The sequence below is a fragment of the Arachis hypogaea genome, chromosome 4, assembly GCF_003086295.3.
Source record: "Arachis hypogaea cultivar Tifrunner chromosome 4, arahy.Tifrunner.gnm2.J5K5, whole genome shotgun sequence".
NCBI lineage: Eukaryota > Viridiplantae > Streptophyta > Magnoliopsida > Fabales > Fabaceae > Arachis > Arachis hypogaea.
This window is the reverse complement of record NC_092039.1, coordinates 64304103-64320203: the sequence shown is the minus strand read 5'-3', so window position 1 is coordinate 64320203 and position 16101 is coordinate 64304103. Positions and strand designations below refer to the sequence as shown.

General features: G+C 40.4%; 1 protein-coding gene and 1 non-coding gene across 2 annotated transcripts; one reads left to right on the top strand and one right to left on the bottom strand.

Moving 5' to 3' along the window:
* The first annotated feature begins 1392 nt into the window (after positions 1–1392).
* On the top strand, positions 1393–1499 carry LOC112799123 (small nucleolar RNA R71). The gene has a single exon (XR_003200701.1). It is a non-coding gene; the product is annotated as a small nucleolar RNA R71 (small nucleolar RNA).
* A 2530-nt stretch (positions 1500–4029) lies between these two features.
* Positions 4030–5410, bottom strand: LOC140184131 (uncharacterized). The gene is made up of 3 exons (XM_072234421.1): positions 5103–5410; positions 4578–4701; positions 4030–4443 (listed from the first exon to the last, which is right to left on the bottom strand). The coding sequence occupies exons 1-3, from the start codon at positions 5408–5410 to the stop codon at positions 4030–4032; spliced, it is 846 nt and encodes a 281-aa protein (XP_072090522.1).
* Positions 5411–16101: the final 10691 nt, after the last annotated feature.

The window sequence follows — 16101 nt, the reverse complement described above, 5'->3', positions numbered from 1 at the left end:
CAGTCCATGAACTTAATCCCACCAATCAAACAAGTAACCAAACATGGGCCGGGATCATTATATTTTTTAGGAAGTAAAGAAGAGATAGAGTCATCTACCGGCTTTTTGTTGAGGTTTCCAAGCTTGTCTTTGTGAGTACAAATATCCTTGAGAAACTTGGCATATTTCGGCACTTGTTGAATGGCTTGGAAAAGAGGGACGGTAACTTTAACTTTCTCAAAAACTTCCACCACAGTGGGGTCAAGATCTTCTTGCTTCTTTGGTTTCTTAGCTATAGTTGGGAATGGAATGGGCAAAGGCTCTTCAAGCAAGGTCTTTCTCTTTGGCTCCTTGACTTTCAGTGGTTCTTTTTCATCTTTATCAATATTTTCATCTTCACTCCTCATCACCTCTACTTCATCTCCTACCTCCTCATTGTTTATCTCCTCATTCAACTTTGAAGGTATAGCCACATTCTTATAAAAATTAGTACCACTCCTAAGAATAATGGCATTTATGCTTCCTTTAGAATTGGGTTGAGGTTGGGAGGGTAAACTGCTTGAGGTTGAAGCTTGTTGGGTGCTTTGTGTGGGTTGAGGAGGGAGAGTCAAACGGGTAAGGGCTTCGGCTATTGTAGCCATGTAAGCATCTTGTTTCTTATGGAACTCTCTTTGTTCTTGTATGAAGGTATGAATTGTGTCATTCATGTGGGATTGATTGGAGGGAAGGGCTTGGTTAACTTGAGTAGGATTGGATCTACTGTTTGGATGTTAATACTTCACTTGAGATGGAAGTTGTGGGGGTTGTTGGTATGGTTGTTGGTATTGTGGTTGGCCTTGGGGGTGTTGATGGTAGTAGACTTGAGCATTTTGATTGGGTTGAGCTTGGGGGGCTTGATTCCACCTTTGGTTTGAGTTATCTCTCCACCCTTGGTTTTGATTACACCCATGTGGGTAGGGTCCTTGATTGTAGTTGGGTCTTTGTGGGTAGGGGTTAGCCACCGCCAATGTAGTGTCCTCTTGGATTTGAGGGCACTCATCAATGTAGTGAGTAGTACAAGAACAAACACCACATATCCTTGACGGTCCTTCGGTCCTAGGAGGTTGAGGTGGGGCATTTATCAAAACTTGAGGGATTTGTTGCTTTTGGGTGATTTGCCTCAACAAAATTGTCATCTCACCAATGGTCTTAGTCAAAATAACATCTCCGGAGGGAGAAATCTCACTCACAGCTTTTGGTTGTATACTTCTAGCCCTAGAGTATTGAGTAGAATCTGCTAGGTACAATATAACTTCCCATGCTTCTGCTGTGGTCTTGTTTTTGGTCAATGATCCTCCACTTCTGGCATCCAAGAGAAGCTTATCTTGGTGATGCATTTCTTGACAGAAATAACTGATCAAAACCAACTCATCTATCCGGTGGTGAGGGCAAGCTTCCAGCAACTTCTTAAATCTCTCCCAATATTCATACAAAGTCTCCCCATCTTGTTGCACAATGCAGGAAATCTCTTTTCTCAGCTTGTCTATTTTCTGGGGAGGGTAGAACTTCTCCAAAAATTCTTTTTGCAACAAGTCCTAATTGGATCTAACTTCCCCCAGTTGAGTATAAAACCATTCCTTCACTTTTCCTTCCAAGGAGAAAGGGAAAGTGAAGACCAACACCGCGGCTTCATCCGCTCCATGTCTTCTCGCAGTTGCACATGTAACTTGGAAATCCTTAAGGTGTTTCAAAGGATATTCCCAGGTAATCCATTGTACTTGGGGAGTAAGTTGATTGTGCCAGACTTAAGCTCAAAATTTGGATCTAAGGCCGGATATAGAATCTGAAGTGGTTGCAAAGGAAGATCAGGAGCTCCGGCCTCCTTCAAGGTAATTCTTCGAGGTGGATCCGCCATGACTGTGTTACCTGAGTCACTCAAAGTCAGTTCAGTACTCCCCATAGATGAATATAGAGTCTCCTCATTGATTGGAGAATGATAGTCATGGATCGGTGGTGATAGTGAATGGGAATGGTCCTCAAGGGAGCCCGCTTAACCATTCACGAAAGCTAGCTGGCGCCGAGCTTGCCTTATATGAGTTAAAGTTGCTTTGATTTTTGGGTCAAAAGTGGCCAAGCTCGGGTATGGAAGTGACCATGTCATTCAACTGAGGAGGTAATGAAAGCATGTAATTATGAAAGGCAAAACAAAAGTAGGCAAGTAAGCAAGAACTAACTTAACACTCTATAACTACCAAAACTAACTAAAGAGGGAAAGTAGTATCAACAATTAATGCCAAGTAGCAAACCAAAAATCAACTATTCACACTATTCACATATTTACACAACAAAAATCATGGCATTCATTGCACTCAAAGTGAATTCCCCGGCAACGGTGCCAAATTTGATGATGGCCAAATTACATAGGTTAGGAATTTGATTATCAAAATGGAATTGGCATTGTAAGTATAGTCCTAACCCAACAAATTGACTATCAATCAAATGTTATCACAATTCAAACCAAACATAAACCAAGAGCATTAAAACTCCCGGGTCGTCTCTCAAGGAATCACTTAAGAGGCAATGAGTTTGCAAATTCTGGTTGTAGTGATCAAGGGGTTGTCAACGAAGAAATGAACATATAAAGCAATAAAAGAACATGCAAAATTGTAATGATTGAACTAATGAAGAAATTAAGAACTGACTGTGTAATATAAACAAGTAAAGTATAAAAGAAATTAACATAGTAATGTATGAAAAATTGAAAGTATAAAAAGGGGTCTTGGCTTGGAGTGAGCTAAGGATCCTTTCCTTGTGGGAACCACAACTATGCCAATTATGTTGGATTAATCTCACTTGATCAACCCTCACATCGGAAGGTAAGTTAAATGAGCATAAGTGTTCTTAACCCACAAATCCTAAATTGCTTGTTAATTGCCTTAGCAACAACTTAGCGTTAGTGGGAATAAGAACAATTAACAATCCAAGGATTGACACTAAATGTTGGACATTCCAACTCTAAGAACCTAATTGCTCACTTTACCCAAGCCAAGAGACAAAAATTTAGCCTAAAATCATGTTTGACATTTTGTCAAACACTTGGTGGGCAAAAAGCTTAAATATGAGAAAAATGAGAAATGACTTGAAACCAAAAGCAACAATTAATCTCACTCAACAAGAATAGCATAAGAAAGCATAGAACAAACATCAAACATCAAATTCATTAACAAGAAAGTGAAATTGCAAGAGAGAAGCAAAATTGAACTATAACTTGAATTAGAAGAAAGAGTAATGACAATATAACTATAAAGAGTAGTAACAAGAGAATACTTACAAAGAGATTAGCAAAATCCAATGATCAAAAAATGGAAATGGCACTTGGAATGTAAAACCCTAATGGAGAAGATAAGAAAACTTAGAGAAAACTAAAACTAAAAACCTTCTATTCTACTCCTAAAACTATACTAATGCTATGCTATGTTATGTCCTTCATTCCCCTTCCAATATGAGCTAAAAGACTTCAGAAATGGTCCCCCAAAGCCTTGAAATCGCAAGTCATGTGCTTTTCTAATAAGGTCATGCACAGACACCTGTGCAGATGCACAGACGTGTGCGTCCGCACACCTTGCGAAATTCTCAACCTGTGCGTACGCACAAGTAGCTGTGCGCACGCACAATAGGCGATGGTTGACGGGACACATGATGCGTTCGAAATGATCCACGCGCTCTGCTTGGACTTTTGTGCGGATGCACAAGAGGTTGTGCACACGCATAGGTCTCTGAGCTCATTTCCTTTGATTCTTCAAGTTTCCTCCACTTTGCAAGCTCTTTTTCCATTTTTTTCATCCCATTCCTACCTTATATACCTGAAATCACTCACAAACACATCAAGGCATCGAATGGAAGGCAAATGGAATAAAAATAGATCAAACTAAGCACAAAAGAGCATATTTTCATAATCAAACACAATTTAGGAGGAAGATTCAAAAACATGCTATTAAAGGAAATACGTGCAAGTTTATATGATGAAATCCATTCAATTCTAACCGAAATTCATCATCAAATATGGATTCATCAAATTCTATCAACACACGTCTTGAAGAGGTATGGTTCATCCCAAATGAAATGCTTGATATCATTGATGAGCTTCCTTCTTAAGTGGTTGTTGATGTTGGATGGTAGCTCTCCAATGGCCTTGAAATTTGCTATGTCTGCACACCATGGAGCCTCTTGAATAATCATCAATTGCTCATTTGGAAAGCTTTCTTTTACACCAGGGCTATGAGCTTCATTGTTCATATGTGGGATCCTTGAGAGGTGGTCAGCCACCTTATTTTCTACTCCACTTCTGTCCTTGATTTCAATATTGAACTGCTGGAGTAATATGATCCATCTGATCAATCTAGGCTTAGGCTCTTGTTTGGTTAGCAAGTATTTGAGTGCTGCATGATCAATAAACACAACTACTTTAGAACTATAAGGTAAGACCTGAATTTATCAAAAGCAAAGACTATAGCAAGAAGTTCTTTTTCTGTGGTGGTGTAGTTCCTTTGGGCTTCATTAAGGACTTTGCTAGCATAATATATAACATGCATTAACTTGTCTCTCCTTCGTCCTAATACAGCACTAATGGAAAAATCTGATTTATCACACATCAATTCAAAAGGTAATTCCCAGCTTGGTGGTCCTATAATAGGTGCAGAGGAGAGTTTACTCTTGAGCTCCTCCAAAGCTTGCATACATTCTCTATCAAATAAGAAGGGTACATTAGCGACAAGCAGGTTGCTTAAAGATTTAGCAATTTTTGAAAAGTCTCTAATGAACCTTCTATAGAAGCCAACATATCCCAAGAAACTCCTAACTGCTTTCACATTACAAGGTGGGGGTAACTTTTCAATCACTTTCACCTTGGCTCTATCTACCTCTATGCGTTTCTTAGAGATTTTGTGGCCAAGGACTACCCCTTCGGTAACCATAAAATGACACTTTTTCAAGTTCAAAACTAGGTTAGTCTCTTGGCATATCTTGAGCACCAAGGCAAGATGGTGTAAGCAATTAGGAAAGGAGTCAAAACAAACATTGAAAAATCATCCATGAAAACCTCAATGAATTTCTCAATCATATCAGAAAAAATGGACAGCATATACCTTTGGAATGTGGCAGGTGCATTGCACAAACTAAATGGCATATGTCTATATGCAAAAACACCATAAGGGCAAGTGAAAGATGTCTTCTCTTGGTCCTTAGGATCCCCTACAATCTGGTTGTAGGCTAAATATCCATCCAAGAAACAATAGTACCCATGCCCAGTAAGCCTCTCCAATATTTGATCCATGAAGGGTAGAGGGAAATGATCCTTCCTTATGGCTTTATTGAGTCTTCTGTAGTCTATACACATGCACCATCCAATCACTGTTCTTGTTGGTATTAGTTCATTCCTTTCATTTGGTACCATTGTGGTTCTCCCTTTCTTGGGGACTACTTAAACAGGACTCACCCAAGGACTATCTGAGATAGGGTAGATCACCCCTGCTTGCAATAGTTTTAAAACTTTCTTTTGCACCACTTCCTTTATTGCTGGATTCAATCTTCTTTATGGCTGGAATGAGGGCTTGGCATCCTCCTCAAGAAGGATCTCATGCATGCACATTGAAGGGCTTATTCCCTTCAAGTCTGAAAGTGTCCACCAATGGCATCCTTGTGTTGTTTCAGCACCTTAATGAGCTCCTCCTCTTGTTTCTTGCTCAAGGTTGAGTTGATGATCACTGGATAAGTGTCATTGCTCCCCAAGTAGGCATACTTCAAGCTTGGAGGCAGAGTCTTTAATTCCAGCTTTGCTACTTCTACTTTCTCCTTGCTTGCCTTGTCTAGCATGATTAAGTTGTCCATGCTTTCTTGTGGTAATTCACCCCATGATGCTTGTTGCTCTATTTCCATTACATCTTCAAGCTTATCTTCTTCTAGAACTCCTTGGACTAGTATCTCCAAAGTGTCTACCATCATACACTCTCCAATAGACTCATTTGGGTAACTCATAGCAGTAAAAACATTGAATACCATCTTTTCTTTGTGCAGCTTGAGGACCAATTCTCCCTTTTATACATCAATTATAGCTCCAGCTGTTACCAAAAATGGCCTCCCTAGTTTGATTGATGCATTGGCCTCTTCTTCCAGGTCAAGCACTACAAAATCTGATGGGAAAATGAAGTCACCTACCTTAACTAATAGGTCCTCTACTACTCCATGGGGGAACTTGAATGTTCTGTCTGCTAGTTGAAGTGCCATTCTTGTTAGCTTAACCTCTTCAATTATCATTCTCTTCATCATGACCAAAGACATAAGGTTGATGCTAGCACCCAGATCACATAATATTTTCTTAATGCTAATGTCTCCTATGATGCATGGGATGTGAAAGCTTCTAGGATCCTTCATCATTTGGGGAAGCTTTTTCTGTATGATAGCACTATACTCCTCTGTGAGCACTACAGTTTCTTTTTCTCCCCAGTTTCTTTTCTTGGTCATAAGCTCCTTTAAAAACTTGGCATAGAGTGGCATTTGCTCTAATGCTTCTGCAAAAGGGATGTTGATTTGGAGCCTCTTGAAGATCTCCAAGAACCTAGAAAACTGGCTGTCCTTCCTATCTTTTCTTAGCCTCTGTGGGTAGGGTGCTTTGGCACATAGGGATTCAAGACTTCCTTTGGTGGGGTAGGAATATGTATCTCTTCTTCCTCTTTGATTTCTGAGTTCTTGTCATCCTCTTCTTCCTGCAAGTTGTGGCTTGAGGATGCATCCTTCACTACTTTTTCACTCCTCAATGTGATGGCTTTGCATTCCCTACTGGGGTTAGTCATGGTATCATTGGGAAATACATTTGTAGGCATGGGTAATTGCTTGGATAGATATCCAATTTGTGCTTCCAATTTTGCGATTGCTGCTTCTTGTTGTTTATGTTAGATCTGACTTCTTGATATGCTTCCAACTTCTGGTCAGTTTGTGCTTATTTTACTGTAGCAACATCTTCTGCCATCCTTGCAATCATGGCTTCCACCTTGCAAATTTGTCACTGTCATCGCATGGTTGTGAAGTTGAAGATGCTATATTGTGATTGGTTGGGTTTTGAAAATGGTTGCTGTGTGGTTGTTAATTGGCTTGGAAGGGGATGTTATCTGAGTTGTGGTAGGATCTATGGTTGTTTGGTTGATGGCTGGGGTTGTTGTATTGGTTAGAGTGGTATGGTTTGTAGTCTTGGGCTTGGTTTTGCTGGTTTCCCCACCCAAAATTTGGATGGTTCTTCCAACCTGGATTGTAGGTTTTAGCATTGGGATCATATGGTTGTCTGGGTGGATTGTTCACATAGTTGGCCTGCTCCCAATCATATTCAGCTTCTAGACTAGATCTTTCTTGCACTGGTGCTTGAGTGTTAATTGCTGAGATTTGATTTTTCTCCATTTGCTTAGTGAGAGCTGCAAGTTGGGCTGTGATCACCTTGTTTTGAGCAAGCAGAGCATCCATCTGGTTTAGCTCTATCACTCCCCTCCTTGGGTTTCTATCAGATGCATAGAAGTACTCATTATTGGCCATAGTTTCTATGCTGTTATGGCCTCTTCAATTGTCTTCTTGGTGTTAAGGGAACCTTTTAAAGAGTGATCTAAGGCCTTCTTTGCCTCTTGGGACAGTCCTTCATAGAAAATGTGAAACTGCACCCACTCATTAAACATGTCTGGTGCACGAAAATGCAATCACACTTTTGTAATTCCGCACAACTAACCAGCAAGTGCACTGGGTCGTCCAAGTAATACCTTACGTGAGTAAGGGTCGATCCCACGGAGATTGTCGGCTTGAAGCAAGCTATGGTTATCTTGTAACTCTTAGTCAGGATATCAATAATTCTCAGGTTTAATTGTGAAAAGTAGAAGAACATGAAATAAATACTTGTTTTGCAGTAATGGAGAACAGGTTGATGTTTTGGAGATGCTCTATCTTCTGAATCTCTGCTTTCCTACTGTCTTCTTCTTCATGCACGCAAGGCTCCTTCCATGGCAAGCTGTATGTAGGGTTTCACTATTGTCAATGGCTACCTCCCATCCTCTCAGTGAAAATGTTCAACGCACTCTGTCACAACACGGCTATTCATCTGTCGGTTCTCGATCATGTCGGAATAGAATCCAGTGATTCTTTTGTGTCTGTTACTAACGCCCCACAATCACGAGTTTGAAGCTCGTCACAGTCATTCAATCCCTGAATCCTACTCAGAATACCACAGACAAGGTTTAGACCTTCCGGATTCTCAAGAATGGCCGCCAATACATTCTAGCTTATACCACAAAGATTCTGGTTAAAGAACCCAAGAGATATCCACTCATTCTAAAGTAGAACGGAGGTGGTTGTCAGGCACACGTTCATGGGTGAGAATGATGATGAGTGTCACGGATCATCACATCATCAAATTGAGGAACAAGTGATATCTTAGAATGGAAGCAAGCGTGATTGAATAAAAAACAGTAGTAATTGCATTAATCCATCAAGACACAGCAGAGCTCCTCACCCCCAACCATGGGGTTTAGAGACTCATGCCATAGAAAGTACAGTATGAAACGTGTAAAGTGTCATGAGATAAAGATACAATGTCAAAAGTTCCTATTTACAGTGAACTAGTAACCTAGGATATACAGAAATGAGTAAATGACGTGAAAATCCACTTCCAGGGTCCGCTTGGTGTGTGCTTGGGCTGAGCATTGAAGCTTTCATGTGTAGAGACTTTTCCTGGAGTTAAACGCCAGCTTTTGTGCCAGTTTGGGCGTTTAACTCCATTTTTTTGTGCCAGTTCCGGCGTTAAACGCCGGGAATTCTAAAGCTGATTTGCAACGCCGGTTTGGGCCATCAAATCTCGGGCAAAGTATGAACTATTATACATTGCTAGATAGCCCAGGATGTCTACTTTCCAACGCAATTGAGAGCGCACCAATTGAACTTTTGTAGCTCCAGAAAATTCACTTCGAGTGCAGGGAGGTCAGAATCCAACAGCATCTGCAGTCCTTTTTCAGTCTCTGAATCAGATTTTTGCTCAGGTCCCTCAATTTTAGCCGGAAATTACCTGAAATCACAAAAAAACACACAAACTCATAGTAAAGTCCGGAAAAGTAAATTTTTAATAAAAACTCATAAAAACATACTAAAAACTAACTAAAATGTACTAAAAACATACTAAAAACAGTGCCAAAAAGCGTATAAATTATCCGCTCATCACAACACCAAACTTAAATTGTTGCTTGTCCCCAAGCAACTGAAAATCAAATAGGATGAAAAGAAGAGATCATACTATAGACTCCAAAATATCAATGAAACTTAACTCCAGTTGATGAGCGGGACTAGTAACTTTTTGCCTCTGAACAGTTTTGGCATCTCACTTTATCCTTTGCAGTTTAGAATGATTAGCATCTATAGGAACTCAGAATTCAGATAGTGTTATTGATTCTCCTAGTTAAGTATGATGATTCTTTAACACAGCTACTTTATGAGTCTTGGCTGTGGCCCAAAGCACTCTGTCTTCCCATATTACCACCGGATACATACATACCACAGACACATAACTGGGTAAACCTTTTCAGATTGTGACTCAGCTTTGCTAGACTCCCCAATTAGAGGTGTCCAGGGTTCTTAAGCACGCTCTTTTTGCCTTGGATCACTTTTTATTTTTACCCTTGCCTTTTTGTTTAAAGGGCTATTGGCTTTTTCTGCTTGCTCTCTCTCTTCTCTTTTTTTTTGAATTCACTGCTTTTTCTTGCTTCAAGAATCAATCTGATGATTTTTCAGATCCTCAATAACATTTCTCTTTTTCCATCATTCTTTCAAGAGCCAACAAGTTTAACATTCTTTAATCAACAAATTAAAAAGACATATGCACTGTTCAAGCATTCATTCAGAAAACAAAAAGTATTGTCACCACATCAAACTAATTTCATTAGTTTCAGAGATGAATTTGAAATCCTGTACTTCTTGTTCTTTTGTGATTAAAACATTTTTCATTTAAGAGAGGTGATGGATTCGTAGGACATTCATAGCTTTAAGACATGAACCTTAAATTTTATTAATCATGAATTAAGAACAAGACTCAAAAATAAATATAAGATAAGACTAATAGTAATAGAAAATAAAAATTTAAATGACTCTAAAATAGACTCCTAATGATAGAGGTTATCACAGAGTTAGGACTTAACAACCTTGATTTTGAGAAGTGGATGCTCCCTCAACTTGTGGGGTATTTGACCCTTCAAGGGAGAGCTTCTGGCGCTTCAGCTCCTGTAGCTCACGCCCCTACTTCTCTTGTTCCTTCAGCAATTTGCAGAGCATGCAGTTTTGATTCTGCTTTTCTTTCTTAATTTGTTCCATAGTTTCTTGCAGCTTGGCAACAGATGCTTCTAGGCTGGCCCAGTAGTCAATTTCAGGAAGTTCAGGGAGGAATTCCTGCGCCCTCCTTTTGATAGAGTTATCTTGCATTTGTCCTTCTATTGACTTCTTGGTGATTGGATGTTCAATTGGGATGAATTCATCTACTCCCATCCTCACCCCAGCATCTTTGCATAGCAGAGAGATTAAGCTTGGGTAAGCCAGTTTGGCTTCAGTAAAGTTCTTGTTTGTAATCGTGTAAATCTCACAAGCAATCAGATGATGAATCTCCACTTCTTTTCCCAGCATAATGCAATGAATCATCACTGCTCTCTTGACCGTGACCTCAGAACGGTTGCTAGTGGGCAATATAGAATGCCCAATGAAGTCTAGCCAACCTCTTGTAATTGGTTTGAGATCTCCCCTCTTGAGTTGGTTTGGGACACCTTTTGAATTGGTTGTCCACTTAGTTCCAGGGAGGCATATGTCCTCTAGAACTTGATCCAACCCCTTATCTACTCTTACCATTCTCCTATTAAAGGATTCAGGATCATCTTGTAGTTGAGGCAATTTGAAGACCTCTCTTATTTTGTCCAGATGGAAGTAAATAATTCTCCCTCTGACCATGGTTCTGTAGGTATGAAAAGCAGTTCCAGTCATTCTCTGCTTATCTGTCAGCCGTAGATTTTAGTAGAATTCCTGAACCATGTCCAACCTTTGTCTCAGGGTTGGTTAGAACTTCCCATCCTCTATTTCGAATTTGCTCTTGGATCTCCGGATATTCATCTTCTTTCAGATCGAATCTAACTTTCGGGATCACTGACCTCAGACCCATTATTTTGTGGTAATGGTCTGCATGTTCTTTGGTTAAGAACTTCTCTTGACTCCAAAAATTCTTTGGATTATTCTCTTTCTTGCCTTTTGAATTGGTTTGTTTTCCTTTAGGAGCCATGATCTTGATAAATCTTAGCTTAGTGATCACGGAAAAGCACACCAAACTTAGAGGTTTGCTTGCCCTCAAGCAAAAGAAAGGAAAGAGGAGAGAGAGGAGGAGAGCAAATTCGAATGGTGGGGAGAGGGGAATGGCCGAATGTGTATTTATAAGGGAGGGGGATTAATTTCGAAAATTTTGAAGGAGATTTTAGAAGACATGGAAAGAATTTGAGAAGATATTTGAGTTTTTGAAGAAGATTTGGAAAGGATTTGAAAGAGATTTGAAGAATGATTTAGAAAATTGTTTAATTTTTGAAATTTGAAGGTGAATGATGAAAGTTTGTAATGTGTTTATGCAGAAAATTATGAATCAAAACAAGAAAGTTTGAAAAAATTTGAAGTGGAAAACAAAATCTCTGTCCCCTACCTTTCTTGCGTTAAACGCCCAAATATTGGCCATTATGGGCGTTTAATGCCCAGCCAGGTACCCTGCCTGGTGTTAAACGCCAGAAAGCCCTTCATCACTGGGCGTTTTGCTAACCGCCCAGGATGCTGCAATCTGGCGTTAAACGCCCAGAATGGTATCCATTCTGGCGTTTAACGCCCAAAATGGTACCTTTACTGGCGTTAAACGCCCAGAATGGTATCCATTCTGGCGTTTAACGCCCAGAGTACCCTTTATTGGCATTTTCTTGCCAGCAAACTTCTTTTCTCTGCTTTTTGCACTGAATCCTTCTGTAACTCTGTGAATTCCTTCAATTTTGATGATCAACCTTGAAGAATGTATGTCAATATTCTATTAAGTAAAATAAATCACCTGCTAATAGCTGGGTTGCCTCCCAGCAAGCGCTTCTTTATTGTCTTTAGCTGGACCTTTACTGAGACTCATTCAAGCCTCAGTTTTGAGCATTCCTGCTCAAAATTACCTTCAAGGTAATGTTTGATTCTCTGTCCATTAACAATGAACTTTTTATTAGAATCAATATCTTGAAGCTCAACATATCCATATGGTGACACTCCTGTAATCACATACGGACCCCTCCATCGGGATTTAAGTTCTCCTGGGAATAGTCTGAGCCTAGAGTTGAAGAGCAGAACTTTTTGTCCTGGCTCAAAGACTCTGGATGACAACTTTTTGTCATGCCACTTCTTTGCCTTTTCCTTATAAATTTTTGCATTTTCAAAGGCATCGAGTCTGAACTCCTCTAGCTCATTTAGCTGGAGCAATCTTTTTTCACCAGCTAACTTAGCATCCATGTTTAGGAATCTGGTTGCCCAGTAGGCTTTATGTTCCAGTTCCACAGGCAGATGATAGGCCTTCCCATACATAAGTTGGTATGGAGAGGTTCCTATAGGAGTCTTGAATGCTGTTCTGTATGCCCACAGAGCATCATCCAAGCTCTTTGCCCAATCCTTTCTACGGGCAATAACAGTCCATTCCAGGATTCTTTTTAGCTCTCTATTAGAGACTTCATCTTGCCCATTTGTCTGTGGATGATACGGAGTTGCTACTTTGTGGCTAATTTCATATCGGACCATAGCAGAGTAAAGCTGTTTATTGCAAAAATGAGTGCCCCCATCACTGATTAGTACTCTGGGAATACCAAACCTGCTGAAGATGTGTTTTTGGAGGAATTTCAGCACGGTCTTGGTATCATTATTGGGTGTGGCAATTGCTTCTACCCACTTAGATACATAGTCTACTGCCACCAGAATATATGTGTTTGAGTATGATGGTGGGAAGGGACCCATGAAGTCAATACCCCATACATCAAACAATTCAATCTCTAAGATCCCTTGTTGAGGCATGGCGTAACCATGAGGCAAGTTACCAGCTCTTTGGCAACTGTCACAATTACGCACAAACTCTCAAGCATCCCTATAGAGAGTAGGCCAGTAGAATCCACATTGGAGGACCTTAGTGGCTGTTCGCTCACCTCCGAAATGTCCCCCATACTGTGATCCATGGCAATGCCACAGGATCCTTTGTGCTTCCTCTCTAGGTACACATCTGCGGATCATTCCGTCTGCACATCTCTTAAAGAGATATGGCTCATCCCATAGGTAGTACTTGGCATCTGAAATTAATTTTTTTCTTTGCACCCTGCTGTACTCCTGTGGTATGAACTTCACAGCTTTATAATTTGCAATGTCTGCAAACCATGGAGCTTCCTGAATGGCAAAGAGTTGCTCATCTGGAAAGGTCTCAGAGATCTCAGTAGAAGGGAGGGACGCCCCAGCTATTGGTTCTATTCGGGACAGATGATCAGCTACTTGGTTCTCTGTTCCTTTTCTGTCTCTTATTTCTATATCAAACTCTTGCAGAAGCAACACCCACCTTATGAGCCTGGGTTTTGAATCTTGCTTTGTGAGTAAGTATTTAAGAGCAGCATGGTCAGTGTACACAATTACTTTTGACCCTACTAAATAGGATCTAAACTTGTCAATGGCATAAACCATTGCAAGTAACTCTTTTTCTGTGGTTGTGTAATTCTTTTGTGCGTTATTTAGAGCACGGCTAGCATAATAAATGATGTGCAGAAGCTTGTTATGCCTCTGTCCCAACACTGCACCAATGGCATGGTCACTGGCATCACACATTAGTTCGAATGGTAATGTCCAGTCTGGTGCAGAGATGACTGGTGCTGTGACCAGCTTGGCTTTCAGGGTCTCAAACACCTGCAGACACTCTGTGTCAAACACAAATGGCGTGTTAGCAGCTAGCAGGTTGCTTAGAGGTTTTGCAATTTTTGAAAAATCCTTTATGAACCTCCTATAGAATCCTGCATGTCCCAGAAAGCTTCTTATTGCCTTAACATTGGCAGGTGGTGGTAATTTTTCAATTACTTCTACCTTTGCATGATCCACCTCTATTCCCTTGCTTGAAATTTTGTGCCCAAGGACAATTCCTTTAGTCACCATAAAGTGACATTTCTCCCAGTTTAAGACCAGGTTAGTCTCTTGGCACCTTTTCAGGACAAGTGCTAGATGATCAAGACATGAGCTGAATGAGTCTCCAAATACTGAGAAGTCATCCATAAAGACTTCCAGGAATTTGTCTACCATATTAGAAAAGATGGATAGCATGCACCTCTGAAAAGTTGTAGGTGCATTGCATAGACCAAAAAGCATTCTTCTGTAAGCAATTACGCTAAAAGGATAGGTGAATGCTGTTTTCTCTTGATCTTGAGGATCCACTGCGATTTGATTGTAGCCTGAATAGCCATCCAAAAAGCAGTAATAATCATGACCAGCTAGTCTTTCTAGCATCTGGTCTATGAATGATAAGGGAAAATGATCTTTTCTGGTGGCTGTATTGAGCCTTCTGTAGTCAATACACATACGCCACCCTGTAACTGTTCTTGTAGGAACCAGTTCATTCTTTTCATTATGAACCACTGTCATGCCTCCCTTCTTAGAAATAGGATAAATAATCCCAGGGGCTATCAGAAATAGGATAAATAATCCCAACCTCTAGTAACTTAGTGACCTCTTTCTGTACCACCTCCTTCATGGCTGGATTTAGCCGCCTTTGTGGTTGAACCACTGGCTTGGCATTATCCTCCAATAAGATCTTGTGCATGCATCTTGCTGGGTTAATGCCCTTAAGAACACTTATGGACCATCCAAGAGCTGTTTTGTGTGTCCTTAACACTTGAATTAGTGCTTTATCTTCCTGTGAATTTAAAGCAGAGCTTATGATCATTGGAAAAGTGTCACCTTTTCCCAGAAATGCATACTTCAGGGATGGTGGTAGTGGTTTGAGCTCAGGTTTGGGAGGTTTATCCTCTTCCTGAGGAATTTTTAGAGGTTCTTTTATTTCCTCTGGTTCCTCCTGATCAGGCTGAACATCTTTAAAGATGTCCTCTAGCTCTGATTTGAGACTCTCAGTCATATTGATCTCTTCTACCAAAGAGTCAATAATATCAGTGCTCATGCAGTCATTTGATGTCTCTGGATGCTGCATAGCTTTGACAACATTCAACTTGAACTCATCCTCATTGACTCTCAGGGTCACTTCCCCTTTTTGTACATCAATAAGAGTGCGTCCAGTTGCTAGAAAAGGTCTTCCTAGGATGAGAGTTGCACTCTTGTGCTCCTCCATTTCCAGTACTACAAAGTTAGTGGGAAAGGCAAATGGCCCAACCTTGATAATCATGTCTTCAATTATGCCTGTTGGATATTTAATGGAGCTATCATCAAGTTGGAGACATATTCGGGTTGGTTTGACTTCTTCAGCCAACCCAAGCTTTCTGATAGTGGTTGTAAGTATCAGGTTGATACTTGCTCCAAGGTCACATAGGGCTGTCTTAGTACAAGCACCTTCTAATGTGCATGGTATCATAAAGCTTCTGGATCTTGAAGCTTCTCTGGTAAGCTTTTCAGAATGACTGCACTGCATTCTTCAGTGAGAAACACCTTTTCAGTTTCTCTGAAATCCTTCTTATGACTTAAGATCTCTTTCATGAACTTAGCATAAGAGGGTATTTGCTCAAGTGCCTCTGCAAACAGAATCTTTATTTCAAGAGTCCTGAGATAGTCTGCAAAGCGGGCAAATTGTTTATCCTGTTTTGCTTGGTGGAGTTTCTGAGGATAATACATCTTGGCTTTATATTCTTCAACCTTAGTTGCTGCAGGTTTATTCCCTACAGAGGTGGTTGGAGAAGCCTTCTTAGAGGGGTTACTATCAGCACTCTCAGGTGTCTGATTCCTCATTGGTGTTTGAACGCCAGGATTGGGTACAGGATGGGTGTTTAACGCCATCTTCCCACCATTTTCTGGCGTTTGAACGCCAGAACTGGGCAAGGAATGGGCGTTTAACGCCAA